We start from the raw sequence: 12,877 nt of genomic DNA, 5'->3' as shown, positions 1-12,877 counted from the left end.
TTCCTCATGGAACGGCAGTAAAAAACAGAAAAAAAACCTTTGATCTAAGTTCAATGATAGTTATATTTAATGTGTACAAAAAGTTATTAAACATGTGAAAGGACATAAAACATTAGGTACAATGGTACTACAGTACTATACTACTAATGTAATAGTGTACTGTTACTGTGAGTAACAAATGAGTCAACTAGTGTCATAAAAGTGTTGACAGTACTGATATCTCAAAAGTGCATTGTGACATAATTTCAAATCATAATGTCAATATATAATCATACTGCTCAACCTTATATACCTGGCTAAAGACTTATTACAGACCTAACTGTAGTCCTTATTTGGTATTATATTCCGTATATTATTTATCTAAGCCATTTCTCGCTGTGGTTTATCTCGTTCACAAAGAGACTTCACTCTTTCAGCAACCCACCCGTTATTGTCCCCTCCCCCCAAGCCCCCTCGCCTCCCTCACCCCACACACATATTTTAAAATTTCCAATAAAATATGGACAGTCACCATGTTCCTGCTGATACTCTCTTAGCCTCGTTAGCACAATCTAGTCAACCGTGACAAAATGCACTGAATACAGCGGTTCTACTAAACACAGAATAATATCTGTGTCAGTGTTACTCCCTGACATATGTTAGTCTATGAAAAAGAGCTAAGGGCACTTAAACCAATTGCTGAGTTCAAAAGAGCCTCTTGTTGAAGGAGCACATTCATGATGACAGCTGTCCTGCGTTCAAACCCACGGTGACGGAAAGAGTGTGAGTCTGCCCTCATTCTCTCTAGACCACTTTGCTGGGATAGAGTTACTAGCGTCTAGCGCTACAGTCTTATTTAGTCTGGCTTGCTTATTCAACCTGCTGTTTCGCTTCCCACAGAGAATTTACTCGTTTTAGACATTAAGCAAATGATAAGTCAAAACACAAATCAAGCCTAAATGAATTAAACTATATGATGCTTGTTCACGCCGAATGATAATAGCTATATATAAAACACTGTTTTGTAGTCAGGCGTCAGGTGAGATTTCCTTTGAAATATTCATTAGTCATAGTCACCTCAATATTTATAAGGCAAGACCGATAATGCATTAGCACTGAAATATCACCGCGGCTAAGGGAATCACACTGAAACAGTTTTAAAATTTAGACTCAAATGACCGGTTACGCAACTTCCTATGTGGGCGGGAACAGGTTACGCAACTTCCTATGTGGGCGGGAAAGCCACACATATTCCCTTTAATGGCAAAATCTGCTCCGCCAGATCGCTTACGCTTTACTCTGTAAGTCATGCAAATGCTGGTTTTCCACTTTGCATTCGCATTAACCAACACCTGCTTTTTCCTCTGTGTGCCAAGCCCATATTCCATTTAATTGGCCGCATGACTTCCGCTGCAACTACAGCGAGCATGATTACTCACTTAATGGTATAATTTAGATCAAAATTTACATATATTGCATTTGTCATAGGTAAAAGAATCATACATTTTTATGTCTGATAAATCTTTGGTATGTAATATGACAACAGAAATTACAATACTGTAACACTGAGCATTCCCTCAGACTTAATTCTGTGCATCACCCACCTCCAGCTCTCCATTTTCAGCCGCATCATGGAGAGGTGTCCCACCCCAGCTGTCTGTCACGATTTCACCACCGTGGAGGAGGAGCCAGCTGAGAACCTTGGCATGGCCTCGGCTGGCAGAAAAGTGCATAGCAGTGGCGCCGTCGTTGTCCCGGTCAGACAGGCTGATGTTTGTAAAGTTCATCTGCTCAGAAATGAAACAGACCCAATGTAGTGGACAGTGGCAGACAATCACGGTGGCTCAGGGGATATTTGGAGAATTAATAATCACAGACTTCTTGAGTTCCTCCTGATCACTGAAGACAAAGGGATAAAGCTGAATTGATTCAAACAGATGCACTTCTAATAGCAAGGATAATCTGTATTTGCATACTTCAGTTCAAAGTGGAATAACATTGTCATCTGCAGATCATTCAGCTTTCTGTTATAATTCACCATAAAGATGATGAGGTAGTGTTCAATTTTATAGATTACACCCACCTGTGTCCTAAACCACACTGGATTAAGTCTGCATGATATTGCCAAAGAACTGAATTATAGTGTACTTCTAGTGTGAGACATTTTTTCCCCATATCATTTTATTTGTCAAACTATTCCTTTCAATTATCTCCATTAACTTTACTTTGGGTTTAAATAATCTACAGGGAGTGAAGTCCAGTGGGTTTACACATCTATTTGAATATAATTTAAAAAAAATCTAAAGAGAGAAACATTTCACAAAAGTGTGGCAACTTTAAATGAATTGCAATTTCCCAACTGTTGGGTGAAAGGTGGAAGGGAATGAAGGTGTAAGGACGTGCAAACTGTACTCATGTAAATGCTTTATACACATGTAAATGAGAATCAATTGCAAAGTTGTGCAAAACCTATTCTCACTCACCAACCAAACAATAACAGTATTATGTCCCATCTGGGAAGCAGCATGCAGAGGCGTCATTCCGTCATTGGCTCTAATAGTTGGCTCTGCGCCACAGTCCTTCACCAGGTACTGGACAGCCTCTAGATGGCCTTCCTGACATGCAAGATACAGAGGAGTGGCACCGTTCTTGGTTTGGAAGTTGACAACACTGGAAAAAATAAAAGATGGAAAACAGAGATTGCTTGGTTAGCTTAAGCAAAGCTGACTGCATTATACAAGGCAAACCTGATCGAAGAAAAGAGGATGTAATTAATGTTTTTTTTTTTGCAGAATAATTAAATAGTGTTTTAGGCTCGATTTCTAGCTGATGAAGGAAAGTAAATTTATAAAATTATAATTTTATAATAACTGAAACTAGCATCATTGTGAAGCTTTAAATCTCAGATTTCTGTAAAACAGAACTGATGGTTTCATGATTAATCAGTGGCATTAATGTGCTGCTTTAACATTTAAGCAATTCTTATTAGCCAAACTGAGCCGAACTCTCCAATCACATCAGGAGGTCAGAGAGTGAGTGAAAGCCTCCTGTCTAAATCCCATAAGGACGGTTTTATTTGGACACTGACTGACAAGTTAGCAATGAATTCCCTAAGAGGATTAGTGCCGCTCCATTGGTTTTAGTGTTACACAGTGACGGAAATGGAGTGAGAGGGTCAAGGAGGGAGAAGGAGAAGAGTTGGAGAACTGGATTCCCCTTGAAACCAATTCCCCTTTTCAGAAAAGAAAAATCACATGCACTCTCACTTACTCCCTCTCTCTGTTTCCCACACACACTGGAGGGAATATTCCATATTGCAATTAAATATGCAAGGTCCCACAAACTTGTCAACAAGATTATGCAGGTCCATAAACAAGCCAAAACAAAAAAAGTCCTGGTCTAAATGAAAACAAAGAGGCACTGAATATTTCAAACTAGAAGAAGAGGGCTTATTCAGGGGCTCTGTCATTAGGAAGTGGTCAGACGGGTGAAAGATTAATGAGTGTAACCTAGCAGGCTCAGTCACCTGTGTACTGGGTCAGGAGAGAAAGCAGAAAAAGCTCCAGAATCACTCTACCACACTATATACACACACACATACACACAAACACTACACACACACACACACACACACACATTACAGGAACAATACAGGCACATTATATGAAAAAAAATCCTTAGAAATGTATTCAAAACATATTCAATATCTGGCCATCATGAGATCATCTGATTTTCATGTCTGATGTCATCATTTGTCAGTGGCATGAAATGTTTGAATAATTTAGGCTCAAGTAAAAAAGTTTGTCTTTTCTTCGAACACAAGCCAATGCAAGAGGACAAATAGCTAACTCAGCCAAAAAAGTCTCACTGGACCTTTTGTTCAAAGGACAAACACTCATTTTCATAGCGCGGACATATTGGATATCTGGAGAGAGATACTGAGGGTTTTCCTCACAGAGGTGACCTGCAGTTCAACATGCTAACGTTACTGCAAATGAACTGACTAACAAGATTGAAATTCATTGTATGTCTATTGTAGCCTATACCATGTCTATCAAATACACTCAATATACACTTAACATGCTAAGCTGTTTTAACATTAAATCTAACTCTGAGACACAGAGGCATGACTACTGATCTTAGCATGAACCTTTTGCTATTCATAAGATTCTAAATGAAAAAAAAAAACCTGGCAAAAGAAATCATTTCACCCAAGACTTTACCAGAAATGGACAAACCTTTAAGCAATGTTGCTCCCAAAGTGCTATCAAAGCTATCAATAAAGAAAATTTAGCAAGAACTACCTAGCAATGGTCAAGTTAACTTGCTTATACATAATTAGCATATTTAGATTTCCTTTTAGAATGTGTAAGCACAAAAAAGAAATGCAAAATCAATCTAAACCACTTAAACAAAATCATCCATATAGCTACAGTTTTCTTTGAGCAAGACCCTTAACCCTCAACTGCTAGCTCAATGCTAACTCAATTATAAGGTGCCCTGAAAAAAAGCTTCTTTGAAATAAAATGATAGTTAGCAATAAAGAGAGAGACCATGCGGAAAGCTAAGATAATACTGTATGTCACATAATAGTGAAGTGCAACTTAATTTGTCATTTTAATATTTAAATATGTATATTTCTTCAGCATGGTCTCCCTCTTTGGACTAAAACACTTGCTAATCCCAGCTAAAGCCTTAATCTGCACTAACTGATTGCATAACTGCCCACTGCCATGCAGAGTCTTATGTGTCTGGCAAGTTTTATGTCCATGTGTCTTGTGTTGTGTTTATATTCCATTAACATTATCAGTGGACAGCCACAAAATATAGTCCACAGCCTGTGACAACATGATACGAACAAACAAAAGCCCAATCTGATCGGCTCTCATAAATCGCTGCCACACTGTCCAAGTGCTTTATCTACATCTGTCTCCGAGCCCTTTCACTTTTTCACAAAAGGACACTGATATCCTAACGAAGGACACATTCCACACCATTAAACGGCTGGCTTGAATACCAGTTGATAACAGCCAGCACGTCTGCTGTTCAGAACAGATAGCAAGGAAACAAGATGGGACAATTGAGACTTTTTGACAAATCACAATTCAACAGTACAATACAATTCATTTGTGATACGGCGCTATGGATGGCACCATTTAGCCTTCTGTTTATCTGGTGTTTGCATGGGGGCTATAAGTCATTACACCTCCAATGTAAATTTCTCTTATATTATACATTAATAATCGCTTCATTACTGTGGTACAACATTACAATTAAACAGACTAGAATACTTTTTCTTTCACAGGTGCTTCCACCAAGTCTTAAAATAGGGTGGTATTTCAATTCAATTCAATTTTATTGATTATTTTAAGCAATAGATATTGTGACAAAGCAGCTTTACAGAAATTTTGGCGAAGATTTCAGATCCCTAATCAACAAGCAAGTACGCAAGTAACAGTCGCAAAGAAAAACCAATATCAGGATGAAACCCTGAGAGAAACCAGACTCAAAAGAAAGGCCATCTGCTTCTGGGTTTCACTGGATAAATCATTCCTCTTCTACACTGAACTAGATGTGTTGAGAGGATGCTCAGTATCAGCATATAGCGAATAAGATTCCTGGGGTGAGCTCAGGACAGTCTTTATGATTACAGCAGAAGTTAAATCTTGTGTTGTTCCCCATTTGATGTAGCTTGCTTATATTCTCAATTCCAGTATTAAGAAAGTCAATGATTAACTTTTTTGGGGGGTTAAGCAGTTACCAAATTATACAAAAGAATCTCTGTGGTATCACTTCAGTTGTATTATCTTAAAGCGACTCGATGCAGTTGTGTTGTATCACCACTGAAATGCGATTAAAGCTGTCCTCAAGTGCCAATAAGAACACTATAACCCTAATGAGGGTCATTCTCAGCATTTGGCACTCATCCCAAATCCGCCATATTTCAACGAGGTAACAGATTCTGCCATGGGGATGTTATCTCCGGACGTCAAAAACAATCCTATCAACACAAGGCAGGGCCGGCAGAAAGCGGACCTCTATTCAACAGTATTTGTTTACCTCATTTGGCCAGGGGTCACCATGGTGACGGAAGCACACACTGCTGAATGGGACTGAGGTATTGAGCACCAGCACAGCTTTCTTCCTTATTAAAATTTCAGGGGTATTGCATCTGTTCAACTCAAGAGGAACTCCTAGAGTGAAGGCACCTTTAGTGCAGACTAGGCCTAAAACTCAGCCATGCTGCAAGCGTATCCAGCCCACATGTAAACCTTTTAGCAAACTCCACTCCATTTTTAGGTTATTATTCAGTAATTAATCTTGGAGCATATTCAGCAAATACTTTGAATTGTTCCGTGACTACAGTAAAACTAATAGTGAAAATGTGTAATTATAAAAGTGTGGAATGTCACTGGGTATTTGGTGTTTAAATCATTAAAGATGAGAAGTTATAACCTGAGACAAATATTTTGCATTATTTTTGGGTTGCCTTTTTGGGAAATAATCCCTGCAGACAGCAACAAATGTAACCAGTGTAGAGATGCAATTTGTAACGCAAGTGAGTCATGGGTTAATTTGATATATTTCCAATGTTTAATGTACATCATAAAATGTCCAGTGAATGTACATGCAAAGTAGGTGTACCTGAACACACAACAGTATATATACTGTTGCATAGTACAGGTCAAGAGCTTCAGTTAATATTCACATCAAACATTGGAATGGGGAAAAAATATGATCTAAGTGATTTTGATCGTGGCATGGTTGTTGGTGCCAGATGGGCTGGTTTGATCTGGAATTTCCACACACAACAGTCTCTAGAGTTTGGTGTGAAAAAACAAAAATATCAGTGGGCGTACATGTCTTTTTGATGAGAGGTCAGAGAATGGCCAGATTAATTTGAGCTGATAGGAAGGCCACAGTAACTCAAATGACCACTCTTTACAACCATGGTAAGCAGAAAAGCATTCCAAAAAAGTACAACATGTCCAATCTTGAGACAGACACGCTACAGGAGCAGAAGACCACCTCAGGTTCCACTACTGTCATGCAAAAACAGGAATCTGAGGCTACAGTGGACACAGGCTCACTGAAACCTGACACCTGAAGATTGTAAAAACATCGCCTGGTTTCAATCTTCAAGTGTTTCAGAGTGTTTTCTTTCAACTTTTGCATGCTTGACTGTTTAAGGAAAGGAAACTGTTGACATGTCAGCTAGCTTGGGACTTCTAGGTCACATACAAGATATATCTGGGATTTTTGAATGGAGATGCACCTGCAAGTTGCCACTTGATTTGCAACTTACACAAAAGGCCTGGGTGGTGTCGTTAAGGATGTATGTGTTCAGTGGTGCATGTAGAATGTGAATCACAATAACAAGGCCATAAGTGTTAAGTGTTATCTCTATGGGGCAGAGTTCCACTGAGACAGAGCTGATTAGCAACAGTGTGTGTGTGTGTGTGTGTGTGTGTGTGTGTGTGTGTGTGTGTGGCAGGAAAGGTAGACAAGAGGGTGAAAAGCAGAGCTTATTTTACACTGATGTTTTGCCTCATATCCCAAAAGTTGACGAAAAATATATTGCACTATGAATTGGAAGATCTTATAAGATGACCAACATGACTTATGTGACATCCACCAAATAACTGACAGCTAAATCAATGAAATAAGACACATGCTTAGTAATAACCATTCTGTGCTTCTCCTTATTAACCTTCATGCTGATTTGTCATAAGTTTCATTTACTTTTTTGAAATTGTGTATTTTGGTTACAATAAAAGAATCCCTATTCTACTGTTCAATACAACGTAAAGGTTGTATTGTATGAGGTTTTTGAGTATGACCTAGACACACATCAATATGCACCTTAAACCTAAAGGTTTAACAAGCATGCTTTAACAAGCATGGATTGTTCATTCCATATATGCACAGTGTTGTATTCAAAAGCTACTCTGTTTTCATAGATGTTTTCTGTGTCATTTTAATCCATAGATGCACCACATCCAAAATTGACAATATACTGTAGACTGTCAACAATATGGTCATGTGAGACATTTTTCTGGGCATTGATGACTAATTTCTAATACATGATCAATTCTTTATTATGTATAATGCTCAATTGAGCTTCTGCCAAATAAAAACATTTACCAATCAATGAGCCCCGATCACAGTAGGGGCATCTAGGCTAGCCTGGGTGTTAATCCACCCCTGTGTGCACCTAAATGGTCTTACTTTGGGCTGTGTCCCAATAGCAGCCTGAGCATGGCCAAGTCGCCCTTAGCAGCAGCGTAGTGAACAGGCACAGCACCTGTGTCCATGGCAACGCTGGGATCCCCTTCTCCACTCTTTAGTAACCAGTCTGTGACCTCATGATGGCTGAAGCGTGAAGCCAGGTGCAGGACGGTGGCTCCTGAGTTGTCTTTACTCTGCAAACACAAGAGAAAAATTAAATAAGGAATAAAACCCTTGAGGGTTGTGCAGTTATAAAAAATTAAGCAACAATGTGGTCATGTCATGTGCCCCAACACATAGTGGAGTTAACACACCAAGTTGATTATTTTCCAGGAACAGCATGACCCAAAGTGTTTTATTACAGAGCAATTTGGCAACGATTACAATATGTTATTAATTACAGAAAGGCACATCATACATTTTATTCAATTATAGTTACTTAGTCACAGGTTTTCAGTTAAAAAAAAAAGGTTTTCATTTCCAATTAATTGAATTTTTTTTTTTCAATGGAAATGCCATCTCAGGTGTATCTCATGTCATGGGTCAACTTTGGGAAAAGTTTTCAAACATGTCTAATGTGTTTGACATGTTAGAGAACAAAATACACAGAGAACAGAAAACAGGTCATAATAATACACACACTGGAAGCGACCACACATGACTGTTTTGTTCCCTATACTGTATTATACAGATAGCTAGATTAAGTTAGTCGGCTGGCTCTACTGGTGTCAGATATACAGATATACAGCAGAAATTTGACTCACACTGACAAAACAACAGATAATTATTTCCACAGACAAAAGTGTGTCTAAAAAGTTAGTCATTGCACCATTGGTGTCTAGAATTTAGGCAAATTACTTAGTACACATTATGTGGTTTGGGATACAGCCATGAATGTCTATTGATTTGACACTCACAGACATGAGATTTAATTAGATAGTGTAGAAAGGCACAGCAGAACCCACATTATGTAATGTTCTTAGCTTGCAATACCCTTTGCTACCAGAGAGGGCAAAATTCCAAACTTCTGCATCATTCAGCTTTAAGAGGCAGTTCAAACAAACATAAGCTCTTTTAGCGGTACTTCAGTAGCCACCTCATGTATCAAACACAGTGTTGTTGCTAATCCCATAAGCTTTATGTTACATCGACTGACTAACCCTAGCTTCCGAATTGCAGAGGAGATAACTGATGTTAGTGAATGTGAGAAGGAGAAAGAACATGGAAATGAAAGAGTGAGCTCTGGTTACATATCCATTATGGCAGCTACCACCCTAACCTTTTAACACAAAGGTCACTGGATATGATTCCATTTACACGTTTACATCATACGCAAGCCTTATTTTTATACTGGCTGTTTGTGTGTGCGTGTGTATGTGTGTGTGTGTGTGTGTGTGTGTGTGTGTGTGTGAGAAACTATGAACACAACACTGCATACCAAGAGCAGCAGCAAAGATTCTTCTGTGTGGAACATCTAACTAAACCTCTTAAAAGTTGTATTAATGATATATGCTGTCTCCCATGTGGAGTAAGAGTTTTAATTAATTCATTAATACAAATGTACCGCATGCAACTATATATATATATATATATATATATATATATATATATATATATATCTCAGATACTTACTGAATTATTACTGTGAATGTGAAAATTTAAAAGATCTAAACTCCCTCATATAACCTATCAAATAGATGAAGGTAACATGGCTTCAGGATCACAAATTCATAAGAATGCGTTCATAAGAGTGGCTCTTCCACTGAGATAGGTCAAGTCCTCAAACATTTTCAATTCTAATAAATTTTGAGTAACCAACAATTTAAAAAAATTACGCTATTTGATGCTCTATTGCTTTGGATGCTTTTCTAGATGTTGCACCATCACAGAGCAGTGTGCTCACTGCCCCATTTAGCTCCATAGAGTTATTATGGCATTTACTGGTCAAAAGTTGGTACAACAACAAGCGCTATTGGAGGCCCATTGTGGCAGGCATCACGCTGCCCCATCCTCAGTAGACAGGACACTTAATGGCAGTTGATGATATTACCTTGTCTGTGGAAATGGTGAAGGGAATTGTGTATTGAACACAGGTGATTTTCTTTTATAAAATATATTTGAACATAAGTGAACACTGCTGCACATCTTTTTAGTCCACAGCTTTTAACCCTCTCTCTGATTAGAAAGAATGTGATTAGCAAGATTAATATATACTCTTATGTAGCTAGCTATGCAACTAGCTATGTTGTTAATGTGTCTTTTGAAGTGCAATTATCAGCAACCAGAAACCATCTGCACCAATTGCTATTGTCTGATGTCAATAAAGCTGTGTTTAAAAAAAATAACTCCTGAAAAATCAATGAGTTAAATTTCTTTCCAAATTAGACAAATTAAACAGAAAGGTTGAAGTGTTATGGAAAAGATGTTCAGCTTGATCAATTATAGGAATTGTTTATTTATTTATTTTTTACATAATGTTTGGCGTTTCGTCTGTGCTGGGGCGCTGGCTTTTAGAGCAGACTACATATTTGCATTCTTTGGCTGAAAATTGGTGTAAATGGTTTGTTCAATTTCATTCAAGTCTTTCAAACTCCTAGCTGCCATTTATGTGGTTACTCTAAATATTCACTAGATGGTAGCCTATAAGAGAAGTCAAATGTGATAGCCTTTTGTGTGAGGCTATGTCATTATCAAGGTCATCCTGCCCCACCCAAACCTATGGTCACAAACCACTCCTTAAACACACATCATATATTCAGAATAATTAAGACAGGGTTTGTGGTCTGAGCTTTAGATATAAAAACCAATATACTCCGTTTTGGGCCATATAATTCCTTAAAATATTGCATGAGAACAGGTTGCTGAACCAGGAAGCCATGTGGGGTACCACACTGGTGTCATTCAAATGGCCTTTACCATTCAAGGCATGCAAATCAGAGCACATAAAGGTCACATGAAGAAAGAACTTATATCTGACTTGTTGTGCTACTTTACATACGGAAATTAAAGATATTGTACTGAAAAAAATTTGAGATAAAGATACACCTTGTGTGTGATCAAAGCTCCTTACGTTTCTAAGTACCTTCCAGACTATTACTCTGGACAGCCTTTCTACATTTACAGCATAGTCTATATTAAGACCTCTTTTCTTTCACAACAGTCATCTTTTTACACCCTTGAAAAAAATGTGGTAAAGATGTCGTTTTCATGTCTTTGCACTGTGTTATGTTTCTTTTATACATTTATAATAATATCCAACATATTCTCCTATTCAAACCTCGATTTTAGCCAGGCTCTTATTTTTATGACAGCCATTTTATTATGACAGCCATTTTGTTGGTTTTGGGAATGCACTCATTCAAATGCACTTGGATTGTAGACAGTATCTGAACCTGGTAAAGATATTTGTTTAAAGTGATTCAGCTCTAAGATCTGTACACATTTAACAAGATCTTTGAAATCTACATTGTATTTTATATGATGGAGTGAACTTAATTCAACTTAACACGCTGGCTAGTGCTGAAACATTACTATTAATGTCTATCAGACTTAATATTTAATGAAAAAAAAATTGCTCTTGCATAAATGATAGCCAGCACAAATTTGTTGTTCTAGATAACACGTCATATTACCTAATATCCCAAATTGTTCAAGTCATGAGCCAAAAAATAAGATTTGTGTCTAATTGCACTTTTTTATGTGTCTAAGCAAACGATGTCTTATCATTTAAAGACTTGTTTACATGCCAACTATATAAACTGGAAATACATTATACTGGAAATAATACAAGCTCCAGTACCGGCATTACCAATCAGTGCAGCTATGTGCAAAGATTTGGGCCATTATTCCGGTATACAAACAAATGCAGTATGGGCAAACAAAGACCGATTTCATACAATGTCCTCCTACAATGCATATCATTATTACTGTAGAAAACAAAGGCCTGCGAGATATAACTTAACAGAACTAAACAGAACTGTGTGAATTACTGTCCCCATATTCATTATTTTCCAACCCAGCCTTCATAACTTCATATACCCCAACATGCCCCGAGCTCCAAACCAAGCACTCAAGACCACTGAGTATGGTCAGTGTATTAGGAGCTGGGACAGAACAAAGATGTAGACCCTGAGGACTGCATTTAGTAACACTGAGCTAAACCATACATTGTTGCTCAATGCTAGTGGCATCATAGTGTTTAACAAATACTATTCATAAATGTCCATTAATTATAGCCAATAAAAATGACTAAAACAATGGGCGCAAGGGCTCAATGTAAGGATCCAATGATTACACCATGCAGATTAGTACTGGGCAATATAACAATACAATATTCCATCCATCCATCTTCTATATTGCTTATCCTTCCTTCAGGGTCACGGGGAAACCTGGAGCCTATCCCAGGGAGCATCGGGCACAAGGCAGGGTACATCCTGGCCCCATCGCAGGGCACACTCACATACACATTCACACCCTATGGACACTTTGGACATGCCAATCAGCCTACCATGCATGTCTTTGGACAGGGGGAGGAAACCCCCACAGCACGGGGAGAACATGCAAACTCTGCACACACAGGGCCATGGTGGGAATTGAACCCCCGACCCTGGAGGTGCGAGGCAAATGTGCTAACCACTAAGCCACCGTGCTTTTCGTAGGGTTTTAAAAA

General features: G+C 38.2%; 1 protein-coding gene across 1 annotated transcript in view; it reads right to left on the bottom strand.

The window, feature by feature from the left end:
• Positions 1-12,877, bottom strand: part of espn (espin) — a 60,642-nt gene that overhangs the window by 42,773 nt on the left and 4,992 nt on the right. The window contains exons 2-4 of the mRNA XM_053624554.1: positions 8,209-8,402; positions 2,463-2,649; positions 1,584-1,766 (exon numbers count right to left, since the gene is read on the bottom strand). Coding sequence (XP_053480529.1) covers positions 1,584-1,766; positions 2,463-2,649; positions 8,209-8,402 — 564 coding nt within the window. The remainder of the gene's footprint in view (positions 1-1,583; positions 1,767-2,462; positions 2,650-8,208; positions 8,403-12,877) is intronic.

This window comes from Ictalurus furcatus, chromosome 5, assembly GCF_023375685.1.
Source record: "Ictalurus furcatus strain D&B chromosome 5, Billie_1.0, whole genome shotgun sequence".
In the NCBI taxonomy this organism is placed as follows: domain Eukaryota; kingdom Metazoa; phylum Chordata; class Actinopteri; order Siluriformes; family Ictaluridae; genus Ictalurus; species Ictalurus furcatus.
Note: the sequence above shows the minus strand (reverse complement) of the source record. Positions and strands in the feature narration are given on the sequence as shown.